General features: G+C 36.8%; 1 protein-coding gene across 13 annotated transcripts in view; it reads left to right on the forward strand.

Annotated features, from left to right (window-relative positions):
- The window catches only part of MYT1L (myelin transcription factor 1 like), a 310,448-nt gene that overhangs the window by 225,911 nt on the left and 66,057 nt on the right, over window positions 1-18,480 (forward strand). For 8 of the 13 annotated variants that reach the window (XM_031061270.1, XM_031061272.1, XM_031061273.1 and 5 more), the window contains exons 7-11: window positions 705-1,682; window positions 6,232-6,366; window positions 8,894-8,984; window positions 11,170-11,277; window positions 14,443-14,654. In XM_031061270.1, coding sequence (XP_030917130.1) covers window positions 705-1,682; window positions 6,232-6,366; window positions 8,894-8,984; window positions 11,170-11,277; window positions 14,443-14,654 — 1,524 coding nt within the window. The remainder of the gene's footprint in view (window positions 1-704; window positions 1,683-6,231; window positions 6,367-8,893; window positions 8,985-11,169; window positions 11,278-14,442; window positions 14,655-18,480) is intronic. The other 5 variants (XM_031061275.1, XM_031061280.1, XM_031061277.1 and 2 more) reach the window with 2 other exon arrangements.

The raw sequence follows: 18,480 nt of genomic DNA on the forward strand, positions 1-18,480 counted from the left end.
TTGTGCATATAATTCATTCTATCCTCCTTTCATGTAACAACACTGTTAAAATTCTTAACTTCTCCATAGTTGAACTGAGAGATTTTGATTTTACTGATGGATCCACTAAGTAAAATGCCATTTTAATCTTCTTGTATTGCTATTGGTCAACTAGTGTTAATTGTGTGTATGGTGTTAAAAATGTGACTTTTCCTTCTTGGAGTATACTCTTTTTTGGTGAATGGCATTCATCAGTAAGAGAATAAATCCAGTAGTACTCACTCCTTTGCCATCTACCATATTTACAGGAAATACAGGAGTGAGAAAAGTTGGAAACATAGGCAGTTATGTCATCTGAATAATGTGATTGTAGTAAATCCCATAAAACTGAATATAGAAGTGAAAGGAGAAACATAAGTATTTGTGCCATAATATTCAGCAGTAGTAGTAATTAGCATTTTGATTGCCTTTTTATTATCAGTTCTGTGAAAGAAATTCATGTGAATAGCAAATAAACAAAAATAGCCCTATGGACTATAGAGAATTCAGTTCAAATGGGTCAGCCATAGTGTTCTAAAATTGCTGTATGATTAACAATATTTGACATGCAGTTTGTTTTCTGTCCGTGCGATTGCAACAACAGTTCCAATTGTAGCCACTTTTTTCTTTTCTTTTCCTTTTTCTTTCTTTCTTTGTTTCTTTCTTTGTTTCTGTTTTTTATACAGAAGACCATCAAATGAATTGTCACAATACTCGAATAATGCAAGACACAGAAAAAGACGATAACAATAATGATGAGTATGATAATTACGATGAACTGGTGGCCAAGTCATTGTTAAATCTTGGCAAAATTGCAGAGGATGCAGCATACAGAGCCAGGACAGAATCAGAAATGAACAGCAATACATCTAATAGTCTGGAAGATGATAGTGACAAAAATGAAAATATCGGTCGAAAAAGTGAGCTGAGTTTAGATTTAGACAGTGATGTTGTTAGGGAAACAGTGGACTCCCTTAAATTATTAGCACAAGGACATGGTGTAGTGCTTTCAGAAAATATTAATGAAAGAAATTATGCAGACAATACTTCACAGCAAGACAATAGGAATATGAACTTTGTAATGCTAGGAAAGCCTGTGAACAATGGACTTACAGAAAAAATAGTGGAGGAGAGTGATGAAGAGGTATGTCTCAGCAGTTTGGAGTGCTTAAGGAACCAGTGTTTTGATCTGGCTAGGAAACTCAGTGAGACAAACCCACAGGAAAGAAATCAACAGCAAAACATGAACACTCGTCAGCATGTCAGGCAAGAAGATGACTTCCAAGGAAGAACACCAGACCGGAATTACTCTGATATGATGAACCTAATGAGGCTTGAAGAACAGTTGAGCCCCAGATCTAGGACTTTTTCTAGCTGTGCCAAGGAGGATGGTTGTCACGAAAGAGACGATGATACCACCTCTATTACTTCAGATAGGTCTGAAGAAGTGTTTGATATGACAAAAGGTAACTTAACCCTGCTTGAGAAAGCAATTGCTTTGGAAACAGAGAGAGCAAAAGCCATGAGAGAAAAAATGGCAGTGGAAGCTGGAAGGAGGGATAATATGAGATCATTTGAGGAACAGTCTCCAAGACACCTTTCTGGAGATGACAGGAAGCCTAAACCAAGTGACGGCCATGTCAAAAAGCCATATTATGGTAAAGGTAATATTTCTATATACCGTATGTTATGTCATGAGAAAGTGTGAGCTAACATGTTAAGTTTTTGCATAGATTTCTGAAATGAAGTTATTAATTCCACATAATGGGAACTTTTATTAAAACTGTAGTATGACATGATTGTAAAATCGCATCATGCTATGATTATAAAATGAAAGAACTCATTCTGCAGTGTTAGAAATATGTACAGTATATCATTGGCTAAATTAAAATAGCAACTTCTCAGGGAAACAAAAAAAGAGATGATGTTGAAAGAGGCAAAGATTTTTCTCAAGGTTTTAATATATTTTATAATTTAAAAAGAGAATTGTGTTGCAAACTATATTGAAGAGGGTGGGTTTATGTAGCAGATAGTCAATCAGCTATGAAGTGCATATATTACAGATTGGATTGGGTAGGTGGCATTGTGACTTATAAAATTATCATTAAATGACAGTTATTGATGAAGCCTCTCCTGTCTAAAATGTAGAATGGCCTGATAGAAATTGAACAGTATCAAAATGACCGATAACATAAGATAAGGGCAGTGACTGCACATTAATTATCTTAAGATACTAAGGTAATGGAAAGCATTTGCTATGCAAGGCATGGTGTGGCCTGGGCTGAGATCAATAGCAATTTCTTTCTTATGTGCATTCCACTTCACTGGTTTCATTCCATTGTGGAAACAGTTAAGGTGCTGCCTTGACCATAATTCAATACAAGAGAAACAAAAAAAAAACCCCAACAAAAACCAAACTGAACAAAAATAATCACAACAGACTAAAGGTTACCTTTAGAATGCTTTTTAATTTGCAGGACAATCATGGTGATGGTGTGTTTATATTATGACACCTCTCTTCAACGTGTTTACATCTGTACATGTAGGGCCATGTTGTATTAAGTGTTCAATACCTCCTGAGATTCACTGAACACCCCTGATTCCCATTGACTTTAGTGGAAGTTGAGGACGTGGTATTTCTTGGGAGATGCTAAACAGGGACTAAGTTTATTTTATATTTGTTGCAAAAATATTTGGTTTGCTTTCTACAATTAAAATGGTGGGCATTTTTCTCTTTTTTTATAAATCTCTGTTTTGAAAAAGTAATCTGCCTGTGACATTCATGTAGGCAGACAACATCTTGATCCAAGAAAGTTTTGGTCATTTTTCACAAGTCTTAAACAAAAGTAATGATCAGTCTTTTAGAAAAGCATGTAAATTACTGATGTCAAACACTGCTGCAATGTGTTTTAGTGAAGGTTTGTTTGTTCTAACCACAAATATATAGTCCAGTGTATGCTGTAGTAACTTCGGGTATTTGGGGAAGACAACTTTATTTAGTTAGTGTGTTACTGCATAGCCATGTGGATGTTGTGCTAAATGTTGTTCACATATGACCTATTATGGATGCATTTCCCTGTGAGTATGTGTCTCTAAAAACACAGAAAACATGGCAAACAAAAATTAATTTAGAACAGTTTTTAAATTCTGGTATTGTTCAGTCTTTCCAGTCTATATATAGCTGGGAAAACCTTTTTGCATATAGGCCTGCTGTCTCAAAAAGACTATATTATTTCTGATAGTGAGAAATATATGGATATCCTATTTTAGTAAATTCTGTAGCTTCTTTGAACGATCCTATTTCTTGGGAGCTGCAGGCTGAATTGGTAATAGGTCCAAGGCTCACCAGGGACTAAATACTGTGGGAGTTTGGACCATGTAATTTTGTGGAGTGTATCATTCTTGACCTTTTAAATAGAAAAAGAAAAGAAAAATCCCTTATTTAGAATAAAACCAAACACAAAAAACGCCCCAACAAAAAAAAAAATCCTAACCAAAAAAAAACCCAACAAAAAAAACCCCAAACCAAACCAAAACAACAAACCTGTGGGAAACATTCTGGTAGTTGTTAAGAGAAGAAGCTTGAAGTAAGACAGTTTCTTGTATCATTTGTTCTCCAGTCACATGTTATCTTCCAAATAATGCTGGAAGAGATACCTTCAGAGATATATGGTATAGTTAGGTGGAAACTTTCTTGGGAACACAGGTTTGCAGTGAGAACTGCCTCTTGGCTTCACAGTTCACTGAAACAACCATTATGGGACAACTAACCATTTCCCCCCTGCCATTTTAAGCTTTCTAAACAGGTTTTCTTCTGAAATGTATGCATTTTGAAACCTTTTAAAGTCCTTTGACACCCTTCACCCAGGAAATACTAACATTGTGACATGGAATGGGAAAAGGTTGCAGAGTTCAGTAAAACTGCAATATCTCTCCCAAATAGCAGAAGAGGATTTACAGAACAGTATCCAGTGTTTTATAAAAAGTTGTGAAAAGTTTACTCAAATGTCTTCCATTAAAAGCAATGGGAAATTGTGCAAGTGCAATTTTATGCAAGTTTTGAAATCATTAAGAGTAGTATACAGCATCTTTTCTGACTCATTAGACCATAAAGGCTCTTAAGGCTCTGATATGTGCTGTAACTTTATGATATAGACTTGAATACAGAGCAGGATTTGCTTGATGCTGTAGGATGCAAGTGTCTAGATCCTCAGCTGCTCTAAATTACAATACCTTCACTGACTTTGGTGGAGTTCTAACAATGTCGAGTAGCTAAAGTTCCTCTAGTTTAAAGTCTCTAAAAAGCCATTATGGTCTATTAATCATCTACATTTTTTTGCAGTCCTTGAATATTGTTATATTTACATAATTTATATTTCATTTACATTATCTATTCACTTATCTAATACTTTTACACATCCCAAAGTACTTGACTTGATGAGTTGCTTAGAGTTGTGTATGTATGTAGCTGTGGGCTTGCTGTTCTAGTGGTCTCAGCACAGGCCTATCTGGCAGGAATTCAAATCCCTCCTCTGACATTTGCTCCTTCTGTGGCCTTGGGTTTAACTTCTTGATCTCTTTCTTCAATTTCTTGATGTATGACATTATGGTCTTTCCAGAAGTGTTGTGATAACTGTGTAGCACATTGGAGATAGATTTATATATTTATTTGTTGTTAAAGAGCATGGAACAAAGATCTGTGTTCTACAGTTCACATGCAAGTTAAGTAAAATAAAACTATCATAATTAGGGGTTCTATTTGCAAAATGTAAGGTTTAAGTATGATATTATATTTTAAGAATGGGTTTAAAACATGGAGAGTCATTACAAGGAGGTAAAGATTTTCTGTAAAATGAAGCTATTTTGGAAGAACTTGAAAAGTAAAAGTATATATAAAACCTACCAGAAGGAAGTCAGAGAAAGATAAGTCCAAAACAGAATGTGAACTCTGGATTGTATTGATTCATGATGAAAAGAATGGGTTGTCTGTGAAGTTCCACAAGTACTGAAATTTCGCCCTATTGTACTGAGGATTCTGTTTGTTGAAGCTGAGATGGAATTTAATGTAAAAAAGGCTTAATGGAAAACAAGTAGCAAAATCTTATTTTATGGAGATGAAAGCATAAATAGTGAAGCAGAGAAATTACAAGAGCAACATAAAATCATTAAATGAGGGTAGTTCAGACTGGGTACTGAAAGGAATGTTGGACTAAAAAAGATGTTGGTGATCTTGAGCCAAAACTGGAGCAGTTTGAATATCCTGAATTTTATCCCTTTAATACTGATACAAAAATCAGCAATAATGTCCAAAACCTGGCAACTGTGGTCAAGATGATAAGATGTAATTTGTATCATGTGCTTGTCTGGAAGAATAGATGTTCTACACATGTTCTGTTAAAAGCAATAAGCAGATAAAGTTATGTGAGAAATTTCTAAATCAGGTTAATGACACCAGTATTCCATTACGTCATTGGCAGAAAACTTTATTTTGTGGAAAAAGTGTCTAGGTAGACATTTCTTTGATTTGTAGGCAGAAGTTCCAACAACATTCTAAAAGGTCATTAACCTTCCAAGCATATGAATATTCAAATGTTACATATGCATGTTGGTAATGGCCCAGATTTACACGCAAGCGATGCTTTCAGTAATTCTGATTACAGTGTTTACTCCACCATAATTTATTGAAGATCAAGGAATATTTATGTAATTTTACCACTTTGTAAGGAATTTAAAGAAAACAATAGTAATTTTCTCATTGTGCCTTGGAAAAGGGATTTTTGTGGAATCATTATGCTGAAGAGCTGGGTTTGCTACTCTCAGGACATTGAACTGCTATGACAGTACATTTGCAGACCTTAACACGTGAGGCAAATAAGAATGTAAAGAAGGGAAATTCCAACTAAAGTTTCCAAATGACCTTTCACCCTTGATCTAATGCTTGCCAGCATAACATTGATTGACAATGGTACAGCTTTGCTATAAAAAGGTCATTTTCCAGTCACTGTGAATGGATATTGCCGTGATCATGGGAGCCTGCAGTCTGAGAAGAAGATAACAGGATAAAAGTGACAGAACTGTGATAAGAAATAGAAGGGGGTTTTTTTCCAGTTTTCATAATAACATTTACCAAAGAGTAAATGACATGATTAAATGAACCTTCTTACAGAAATGTGAAAAGACTCATTCACTTGACACATTTGTTGTAAATTATAGATCCCTCAAGAACAGAAAAGAAAGAGAGCAAATGTCCTACCCCTGGGTGTGATGGAACTGGCCATGTAACGGGGCTTTACCCCCATCACCGCAGTTTGTCAGGATGCCCACACAAAGATAGGGTCCCTCCAGAAAGTAAGTTCACATTCTTTCATGGAAACTGGGGATAAAACGACAAAAACTTTTCTAGCATGCTTTTTAAACCTTTTATTTAAAAAATTAATTTCATTTTTCAGTATGGTTTGTCTCAAGTTAGTCAACTGTTCTGTGTTATACTTTTTCCTTTATTCCATCATTTCCATTCTTTACTAACTTTACACTAAAAGAACAACTTTTAAAGCTGTATTCTTTGATTTTGAGAATCCTAGGTTATTTTTTAATAGACATATTTAGTCAACAGAGAAAAAGGTTTCCAGAAGATGTGCACTGCTTTTGCTTCTGCGTGCTAATGTCGCATCAACTGTCCTTATTGTCTTGTACAGGAATAATTATTCCTGAAAAACTTGCAACCCCTTTCCGTTGTTATTGTTGTGTCTGAAACATAATTTATATTAAACTAGTGAATATTATAAAAAATAATAATTTGGCTGTTTACTTAGCTACAGAACTCAGGATTTTGAGCAAACAACCCCTCTCAGTCACATGGGGGGAACTTCCTGCCATGTCAGCAAATTCTGTGCATAGGAAGTTCACCCACATGAGCTCATGGACACCCACCTAAAGACAGAGTGCTTCTCTTCTGGAAGTCACCTCCTTGTCTGATGAAATCAGCATAGTTCTGTTGAAGCTGGTTACTCTGTGCTGGTTTTCATCCGGAAGTGTCTAGCTAAGATCCAATTATCTTTCACACCAGTTTTAAAATGGAGTTGTGGATTCCATTCCATATGGACCTAAAATCCTCACTGTCCGTTAGCACTTCTAGACTTAACCTCAATGAATTTGCAACAGCCTTAAGGAAGTGTTGTAAAGATGGTCAGAACTAAAATGGTCCCCAGTTTCCAAAGGAAAGTAGATTCTGATGGACAGGAAAACAGAAGTAGATTAGCACTGCAAGAGTGGCAGACATACAAGTCTCCTCTTTCCTGGTACAGTGGCTTCTTCCAGAAGTAAAGTAATGAGAAAGTGCTTTAGGAAACTTTGCTGTAGTTTGGTTGGTCTCTGAATACAGTAGAAAAAAATAAAGTAATTTCTCTGCTTTCCAAGACCCTGTAATTTTCTGAAACACAAATATTTATTCAGTTGCTCAAAGTTCTATCATTTTTTCAAACGGTAAATAAAAAGCTCTTTAGAAGACTTTGCAAATCAAAGAAGAATATAGCTTTAAACTGTTTGCATGCTCTTGTACCTACTAAAATGACAAAGGTGAGCTCATCTTTTTTTTTCCTGTGATGTTGGCCTTGTGAAGCATGTTTCAACAACAGCTTTAAATATTAGGAATTTCAGAGTGAAGCTTTTGCATCTATACACATTTTATCACACTGATGATGGGGTGATGATGATGATGGTTATCTCTTAATGAGTATACATGGTTTAATTCTCAAGTCTCTGAACAGCTTTTATTCAGTTCTTAACTCAGTCAACAAATCTACTGATTTTATTAGATCCTTTTTTTTTTTTTTTTGAGTGAGAACTAAATACAGGCTTCCAGACCACTTCTTGTGTGAGAAAATGAGAACTTCACAAGGGCTGGATAGCCTTTTTCCCATTGAATGATGTACTGCTATCCAGCTCCGAGACATGGATTCAGATATGCCTCATGTCATAAAAAACTCTTCAGTGTTCCCAAAAAGTTCTTGATAATTTGGCCCTTCATAGCATGAGCTTTATGATTTAGAGGGGTACTGCTCTGAGCAGCCTTGGAGTAAGTTTTCCATCCAGCTTGCAGTGGATGCAGATGTAAATCCGTTTACTTGCTTAAGCTTGTACCACTTATTTCTTTTTTACATTTTTTTTCTGCCATCCCTCAATTTTTAAGTACTTAATTTTGGTTCTTAGTATTTTGAAAAAAAAAGTTCACATTTGTAGAGAACACAAGTGAAAAATAGAGCATCCATTCTGCTCACTATGTAGATATGAACGATATATCTATGTGGAAGTGAGCAGAACTGGCCCCTAGCTCAATCAGGCTGCCTTATAGTTAGGGTTAAATTCTCTTCAGGGTTGTACTGAGGTGTGTTTCAAATTACTCAATGTTCTACCAGTATAACTTGAGAGCAGATTTTCAGCTCATGAGTTTAATACTGTGTTTATAAAGCTATGTATTAAGAATACATACATTTCCTGAAAGAGTTTTCCAGTCTGTAATTTTGTTTTTGTATGGTTGCTAGCTCACTCTTTACTGTTGAGCTGATCTTTTCTCAGTGGTTTTGTATGAAGAAGATGTTGGGCGTCTTCTGCTTCACTGTTGCACCAGAGATGCATTTGTTTATAGGTTCTGTAACCTCCATAACTTTCACTGTTGCCCTGTGTTAATGAGCATAGGGTCACACAATACTTAGTTTCCTCATCAGGCTTTATTGGCTATGTGTGTCACGTGTATTTTGAGGAATGCTGGTTGTTAATGAATCCTGCTTTGTTTTAAAATGGTTTCATATATACTGGGATTTGATTTTTTTTTTCTTGTTTTCATACTCTGCTGTTTTCTCTTACTCTCCTTGTCAAGTTCTTGCCATGCATGAAAATGTTCTTAAGTGTCCTACACCAGGCTGCACAGGCCGGGGCCACGTAAATAGCAACAGGAATTCCCACCGAAGGTAAGGATGCCGTCGCTGGACACCAATCTAGAGGGAACAGTGCCTCCCAACTGCAGCCCTTCTAGCAGTCCATTGGTGGGGGGGAGTGAGTGTGTGTCGTTGTTCTGTTCTGAGGATTGACAGATGGTGCTTCATGTGCTTTATCCATTTTAAGGAGTAACATTTATTCATGTATTTTCTGAGGAGAATGAGTGCGTTTGCTGTAGTATGGATGAATTGATCCACGGAAGACATTTTAAGCATCCTTAGCTTTTTGAGTGGACTTTTTTTTCTTTTTGTTTTGATATTTGGCTGAACAGCACTGGGACAGAGTTCTTATTCTCACACTTAACTCTCCTCAGAGATTTTTTTCTAGTGCATGAAAAAACCCACTCTAATCCTAAATTATTGGAGTTTTTTTATACATGAGAAGCAGCATTTTAAATACACAGCTGTTAACTTTCTTACTGACCACAGTCTTAACCCATAAGTACTTATTCAGCTAAAACTGAATGAGAATCTTGGCTGTTTAAGAAACATTAAGAACATGTCTCATTACACTTAAAAATGAAAAGGCAGAAATAATAGAAGTTAGTAGTCTAGTAAAAAAAAGAAAAGATCAAGGAAAAAAGCAACTTGTCCATAGCTTCCTAAGATCAGTAATAGATTCTTAGAGAAGGGATGCTACTGCAAATTAAATTCCATCAAACAAATTTTGAAAACGTCACTTTAGTGTTCTGCATGTCATAATTTTCCCACAGAAAAAGAATAAAATCTTGCCTATTCTTTTATAATTTTAAGAAGCCAGAAAATTTAAGAGGATAAGAGGGTAAAAGGAGCTGTGCCATGTTCCTGTTATTGAATTCCTTTTTACTGTTAATTGTAGCATGAAGGCTTAAGGGAGTACAGGCACTGGACATTCAGTCTTACCAAGCCCCTCATATCAGCTGCGTTTCCCCCAGAAGACTCTTGTGGGTACCAGCCTGTCTGCAATAAGCTCTGCTATCCCTTCTCTGCAGTGACTCTGCCAGTAGATGCAGCAGAAACCTCTGAGAAGGCTTTATGGGAATTACTGCTGCTTGAAGCAGCATTCTCTTCTGGCCGAATATCCACTAGAATATTTGAGGTGTCTGAGGAAGAGCATGTCAGTGGAGTGCAGCTGCCCCCTGGCATAGCTCCAGAGCTGCACAGAGCTCCCTCACCCTCTGCAGAACTAGGGCAGTGAGGGCGGGCGGGGGGAGCACTCTGCAGTCTGTGCTCACCTCCTTCTACAGCTTTTGGGGCATTTTTCTCTAATTCACTTTTTTTTCCTTTATTTTTCCACTTATTTCCTGTAAAGAAGGGAACATCTGGGAATGCTCTAATTTGCCTTTCACTTTAATTTCTATTCCTGTGGAGAGCACAGAGAGCTGCGGTCACATAAGCATGCAATAGACTATGACAAGGAAAGGAACTCCTCCATTGTCAGGTCACAGGGTTTTACAGCTTCACTAAGAGCACCATCTGCTGGCATCAGTATATTTATTTTTCTCAGTTCTAAATCTTCCATAAGAATCAGGCTTATTATTGCCACTTCAATAATAGTTCAGCATTAGCAAATTTAATTGAATTTCCAGTGCAGAAGTGCTTTTCATTTTACATCATCTACTATTAGAAAGCATACTTTAGTGGCTGAAATTCATGAACAAACACTAACATTTGACATGTAGATTTAGCAACCCAAGGCAAAATTTTGCATTCATTTATATGCCTAGCAAAAAATATTGGAGTTAATGGAGCTGAATGAGGTGTGAAGCAGCACAAGATTAGGCCTATATGGTGTTGTCATTTAATTGTCTTCAGGAGCCATTTCATTGGCAACGTTTGTAGATGCATAAAGGTCACAAGTCTGCTAGCAGAGCTGCACAGTAGATTCCAGTTTATATTCTCCTCTCCTACTGGTATGTTCCCTGGCTGACATCCATGAATAATCTACCCGTGTACTGTGAGAGAAGAAGAGCAGATGTAAGATTTACCATGCAACTTTGAAAGCAGAAGAAAAGAAGTCTATTCTAAAGAAAATAGACATGATCAAAACATTTTTGGAAACCCTTTTCCTTCAGATTCTTCCTGATGCTGGCTAAGGAGGAGAAGGAGTAATTGGATCAGTGCTATAATGTGAAACTATGCAGGACAAGACAATTAAATTTCCTTTCTGTAATTGCAGCCTCTCTGGATGTCCTATTGCTGCAGCAGAGAAACTGGCTAAAGCTCAAGAGAAGCATCAGAACTGTGATGTGTCAAAATCAAACCAGGCATCAGATCGGGTTTTAAGGTATTAGAAATCACTATAATACTTATTCTTATGCAGAATTCATCACACATTCACCTAATCTGAGAATTTATATTTATATACATTGTATATACATATATATCTCCTTTAAAGAAGAGTTAGAATTAGGGCTTCTGGATCCAATTCTCACAGTGTATTTTTCCCACTCAGTTTTCATGGGGGAGGGTTGGTAATTATTTTGGCAAATACATGTAAAGCTGAAAAGCTCATTTTTGTCTTAGGCATTGTTTGGTGTAAAGATGACTGCTGGAGTGCAAAGTCTAAGAACAGTGTGAAAAAAGTTGGTATCTTTTGGGAATAAACTAATATTTACCGGTAAGTCTTGGTTTTTTCAGCAGGCTTTTACTAGTAAATATCAGTTTAAATTAAACCAGAAGCCCTATCTGCATTACCAAACTGGTAAACTTTTGGCAGGACACTTGGAAAAGTACCAGGTATAGCTTAGATTCCAAAGTAACATCAGGCTTAGTTCTTCGTCTCTGTTCCCCCCATTCTTTGCCAGGAAGGACAGAGAGAAGAAAAAGAGACTTGTCTAAATTTTCATATGGAAGGGACCTTTAACCAATTTTATATGATTATACACCTTTTCTTCATCCATGTAGGATTCTGCATTTATCTGAACTTGCATCCAGCTTTGTGCTATTGTCTCCGCTTTTGAGATATGTGGGTGGAAAAAATATTATTTCTAAGGAGTTGAAGTGTGAAGGATGCATGTAAAGCAATCAAACTTCGGCATGATCGTACCATCCTTACGCTGATGATGCCCCAAAAGCTGCAGAATTTCTCCATGGATACTGCAATATCTGTGGGCTGGGATAGGTACATCCCTCCCAGCTGCCTCAAAGAGTGCGGATGAAGTGCTGCAGCTTTAGTTCCCAGAATTTCCTACTTATCCCATAGTTCTCAGTCTTTAGCTGTCTTCTAGATTTAAGAACTGATTGGGCTACTTAAAGTTTTCTACTGTATTATCAACACCATTCTTTGAATATTCTCTTAGAAGTTCATCTAATCTTGATGGTCTTTTCAAAAACCAGCATTTCCATGGAGCTGGAAACATAGAATTATGGTTCATATCTACAGAAGATTTTTCATCATTCCTGTTGACTATGCTCTCCTTCCGCAGATCTGTTTTTATCTTAACTGCCCCTAATTCAGTTTGCACAGTTTGGCATACAACACCCCACAGAGGTTTCTTAGAGAAGAGTTCTTCAAATCCCATTAGAAAAAAAACCTCCACTCTTTGAGGAATAAAACAGTTTCTCACTTGATGGAAAAAGACAGATCAAAAATGCAGTGGCTTTTACCAGTGCTCATTACAGAGAAGCCACTGAAGTCGGTTGCCGTAGAAGGCAACTGCTCAAAAGCAGCATCCAGTTTGCTGACAAACTCCCTAGGATTGTTCTGCAATCTTAACTTCACTTGTGAGCTGCCTTGTGTTTCAGGTTTTGTAGGCAACTCAGATAATTCTTTCATCTTGTCTCTTGCTTCCTTTTTACCTTTAAGTCATTGAAGTATTTAAGATGAACTTGGCAGTTATTTATAATATTTGCGTGCAGGCAATTGATGGGCAGACAGAGATGTTTTAAGAGTAAATCTTGAATATTTGTCTTCATCCCAGTTTCCATCCCACCTGCATTTGAAAGTTCTTACTTAAAAAGAAATCAAATTCATAGGAGTTCTATTCAACTGAAATTTTGGATTTGCACCAAATGTTCAGGATCTGAATTGCAGGTTTTTGGTTAAATATAGATTATCTTGAAACAGGATCAAACTATTATTCATATCAGCTCATTGTATAAATAAGCCCACTGTATTTTGTGAGGAAGAAGTGTCTAAAGGAATAAGCATACATAAATCAAAGGGAATAGTATGACTAATATGATTTTTAGGTGATCTTTACATAAATATCTTGAATAAATTTTATGGTAATAAATTCATTCAGAAAAACATGGTATCATATTTAGAACCTGTTTCTTACTATTGAGCACATTTCACTTTGTTAGTCAACATGATGATACTTCTGATCTCAACTGAATTGATGTTCCTATGATTGTTCCTTCCATTTCCTCTGGTTATAAATGCAGTAAGGAAAAAAAAAGAGAAGAAAAAAGAAGAAAAGTGAAAAAATATATATGCTTCTTGATTCCAGCAGAAGCACCTCAGGTGGGCTGTTCATCATCCTCACCTCTTGCTACATGCAGCAGGTAGACATGCAGCATTGTGCAGCAATTGTTTCCTATGACCCAGTCATGTAACACTTTATTATATAGGTAGGGTTTGCAGGATCTGCCTTCTTTGAGCTGATAGCTTCTGTGCCCACATGCAGAAGATGGTGTGACAGTGGAGTTCACTGCAGGGCTCTTTCACTGGGCTTTCACAAGTTTCTCAAATGATGGAATAACATCAATCAGGGCTTCTTCTAACTGTCCTCCCTCATCCTAAATGAAAGAGATATTTAACTGAAACAGTTTTATTTGTATTCATGCTCAGGATCTTCCTTGAGGTGTGCATCTGTGTGTCAGGAATTGCAGCTCCTGCCAGAGCCTTGCATTTAAGGATGAGTAGGATCTGCAAGGCAGCAGCTCAAAGTCAACAGGGCTTCTGAGACTCTTCTCAAGATGAACGTGGATTTGTATATTGAAGGATGAAACAGGAATGGTTGCTTTTGAAAGCACAGAGGAAAACCGCATACAACGCTGTTGGAAGAAATATGGAAGAAACTCCATAAATTAGGTGGAGATTCCCAATCTACTTTTTTCTTTTTTATATTTAAAGAATTCGTCCAAACTTCTTCTGTCAGTCTGCTTGACCCTCTTTAATTCACCTCCCAAAAGAAACAAAATATTTGCTTTGTGGTGCAATTACAAGGGGAAAGGGAAATCCTGAAGTATTTTAAAACAGAACTTTAAAATACTTTTAGCTGCAGGATACATTTAGTGGCATTAGAATTAATTTCGTCTAGGCTTTGTTCAAGGAAATAAATATTGTTTGTCTGCTGAAAATAACCAAACTAAGAAAATGCAATAATATATTGCTGTCTCTTGAGTACAAGAAATAACTAAGATTTTCTGATCTGAACTATAAATTATGCACAAACATAGTAAACTGAACTGCATCTAACAAACTGTACATATCTTTAATTTCTAGGCCCATGTGCTTTGTTAAGCAATTGGAGATCCCTCAGTATGGCTACAGAAACAATGTCCCCACCACCACACCCCGCTCCAACTTGGCCAAGGAACTAGAGAAATACTCTAAGACTTCGTTTGAATATAACAGTTATGACAACCATGCCTATGGCAAGAGAGCCATAGCTCCCAAGGTGCAATCCAGGGATATATCCCCCAAAGGATATGATGGTAGGAGGTGCACACTCTTATACATGAGAGACAAGTTTGCAGTTAATCATGTTGTTGTATATGTAAACATCATACAAATAAGACATGTTTTCATGTTCATACAGTATTATGAGGAATGCTATCATATGTAAGTTATTTTGAAGGCCTTTTAAAAGAAATGTTTTTTATACGGTGCTTGCTTCAGGGTTGTTGCACTGGCAAAAGACATCTCCAGCTATTAAGCTCCTGGGATGTATTGAGATGGCAATAAAAGCTAAGTAATAGAGATAATCCTTATGTTACTGTCTGGGAGACCTGGCCTCAAGGGTCACATTAGGATTCTCATCTCCAAGCAGCAGTTCAGGTAACCCAGAAAGATAACATACTTGCTTTGTGGGGATGTGGAAGTAGAAAACCTGAGCCTCATTGTGCTTCAGATAACATACTTACATACTTAAAGAGGCATTTTTGCTTATCTTGTCCTCATAAATACACTGGTTGAATTCTCTGGAAAACCTAAGATATTTTAAATGTTCAGGAGAAACCTGATACTACCTTCAGTTCAGTAGAAGACAATGGATGGAATCAGTCAGGCAAGAGGTTTTTTTATAAATGAATTACAGGATAAAGAAGGATTATAGAGTTTGAAGACATCAGGAATTTTTCAGGACAATATATTTATAGATGCATATATATTCTATGTATATATACATATATATATATTTATGCATATATATTTATATATATATATCTAAAACCTAAACCAAACATTTTTTCTTCTTTTTGAGTGCTAGCAGTTTTTTTGGTTTTTTTTTGTTAAAATATGTGATACTACTCAGTGACTACTATAAGAAATATCAGGCAGGTGTCAGATTTTTTGTTTAAGAAAACAGAAAGAAACAAACTATACAGAGCAATTTATGCTATTGCCTGAACACAGACTGACATTTAAAAGTAGTTAGGTGAACAAATAAAAAATTACTATGGCTCTTGCCTTCATATGTCTGATATTTTGGATATTTTCCTTTCTTATAGAATTAACAGGCATGTTCTTGCACTATAGCACAAAGGAAAAGGGTTGTGAAAGGAAACTTATTTTTGGTAAAAGACCTCTTTTTTTCCTCATACCTCCATCTTATTTGTCTTTATCAGAATAAGGGCTTGAACAGCATTAAAAGTAAAGCACTAACTGTAACTGTGGTTAGGAAGAATATGAGTGTACATTAGTATAAGGTAAATTAGGTATTAAATATTGCATATGTATTCTGTCTACTCTTGCAGAAAGGACAGCATCACAATACTGCTGGGGTTCCTGTGAAAAAGCTTATTTTCAGATCAAATTACTGATGCATAAGCAACAGATACATATGTTTCTCATTTAAGGCCCCTTTTTCAATAAATAATGACAAACTTCCCTTTTTCTCCCAAACCACCAGAATTTGAAAATACATATAACATCAAGCACAAGTTCACAGTGGCCTTAAATAATAAAAAGCTGTGTTGATACAGGTCACTGTCTTTATGCACACCCATCTTCCTTTGATATAAATGGGAGTTTTTCCTGGCTATAGGACTGGGACTAGGTGGCTTCACTGCTCAGTGATGTGAGCCAGGGGGGACTGAGGGATCCTGCATCCCTGTGATTCATGCTGGTATAGAAAGCATACGGGGCTCATGCGTGCTGGGAACAGCGGAAGCCTGTTAGTGCTGGAGCGGGTTGGCTGCCAGAAAAGGCTGCTCTACAGCTTTGTTCCACACTCGTGGCTGTGCTGGACACAGTGCACACTACACCTGGTGTGTAGGGATGTGTGTGCTGTTCGGCCAGATGGACCTGCCACCATGGTCCCAGAGGTGGGGCCTGATTTGAGTTCGTCTTTTCCCTGTTAGTGATTTTCATGAAACCTCTAGTATTCACATCTCTGAAATTTCAGAAGTACTCCAACATATTTGGCTTAAATTGGCTCAAGAAAATCAGTTGAATTCTTAGAATGATGAAGTCAAGTCCTGGGCACACTGAAATTGTTAAAACATTTTGCCACTGAATCTCCATGAAACAAGGATTTTGCTGACAGTTATTGTAAATAACTGAATATGAAAGACATTTCAGGAAGAGACTCTTCACTTAAAATAGCCCCTTCAAAAAACGCCACAGTATTTTTAGATGGTTTTATATTTGTATATAAAAAATTAATGATTGCTACTAAAGACTTTATGGCGGTCCACAGAACACCTATTATGTATGTCAGTAAAGCATGTTTATATAAAAGCAGACTCAGTTCTGAAAAGTCATCCTGAAAAACCCAAAAGTACATCTAAGGTTTTGGGGGGAATGTGCAGGTAAACAGTGCTTAGTTCTGCCTGTACGAGAGAAGTAGTCTTAAGGATATGAAAAATCAATAGCTCTTTTTTAATTGTCAGCTACTATGGTATTTTCATCATCAGAGAAAGGGATTATATCAGTAAGTGTAGAGCTGGGAGTGACACAAACATAAATAGCACATTTGAATTGTTTCCTTTATATTTTTTTACAGTATGGTTTACTAGAAAACAAACAGAAAAGGTATACTTTGGATTGTTGGGTAGGGTGATCTATTAATTCTTGAGAATTTTTTTATTTTTGGGCTTGTTTTTCCTTTAAAACCAGTTGCATAGTGTATTGGATGCTGGGCTTATGGTACACAGCAGTAAAGATAGGCAAAGCTGGACACAGCAGGCAGTGGTGATGGCAACACTTTCAGTTGCTTAGGTGATGGCAGAAATTGTTGTCACCCCACCAATAAGTTGGGTCATACTATCAAAACACTGGAAAAATGTTATGAGTGGGATTCATCTGACCATATTCAGAGTTTTGTAATGTTAGCACCAACAGCTGAGTTTGGCAACCCTTTCAGATTCAAGAAGGGTAGATGCTTCTCTGATTTAGTTAATCTTTTCCTGAGGTGCTTGTTTAAAACTGGTCAGGTGAATGATGGCCTGGAAGTTCCTATTTTCTTCCACTGCCTGAATAGGAAGCCTATAATGACTAGGTCAGGTACCTGAAATTAGGTGAGATGTACAAGTCAGAAAAAGTGTTGAAACTGTAATTAATTTACTACTACATTCAGTATTTAGACCATACTGGGGATGAAGGTGCCTGGGCAGAACTGAACTCCAGTCCAAATACCTTCGTTTTGTCTTTTTCATGTTTGGGATCTCTCCCACTCCCCCATAGTTAATTAGTAAGAGAAGCCTTTAGACTTTGAGGGGTTCTTTGTAATCAGCCCCCAGGCATGATCTGGTGGAAGCCCAGTTTGGGTATGCAGCTGGTTAGACCTGTGTCAGTTTTTAATGGAGAAGGTGTTCTTCACATTTGGTTTCACTCTGGATTACAAAGCATAGATGGACTGCAGAGGTTGGTAAACCTGGTGCCACAGGGGTGGGGATTGTAACAAGCAGAACTATCTGGTATTGAAACAATGCAGCTTTCCCTTCATTAGTGAACAGATTTATTTTATTCATTATAAATCGATGATCTTTGTTTCTCTGAAAAGTTAACGTGAAATGAACAGTCTGGGTTATGTGACTCATCTTCAAATGTACAGCTGCAGTAAAGTTAAATAACCATGGCCATTTCTCTCCAAGTAAGTTTTGCTTAAATTATTGGTAACCTGAAAGCTAATAATTGTGTAGCATGCTTATAGCACTTTACATCTTCAAAGTGTTCTGCAAGTGAATCACAACACAACTAAATTTTAGAAGCAACTTTCTGTGTATAGAGAAAATGAATTCAAGGGATAATGTAGTTTTACCAAGGCCACAGAGGAGTCCGTATCAGAGCCTGCATGAGTTTCTGATGGTTAGTTCTATG

The sequence above is a fragment of the Geospiza fortis genome, unplaced genomic scaffold (genome assembly GCF_000277835.1).
Source record: "Geospiza fortis unplaced genomic scaffold, GeoFor_1.0 scaffold139, whole genome shotgun sequence".
NCBI lineage: Eukaryota > Metazoa > Chordata > Aves > Passeriformes > Thraupidae > Geospiza > Geospiza fortis.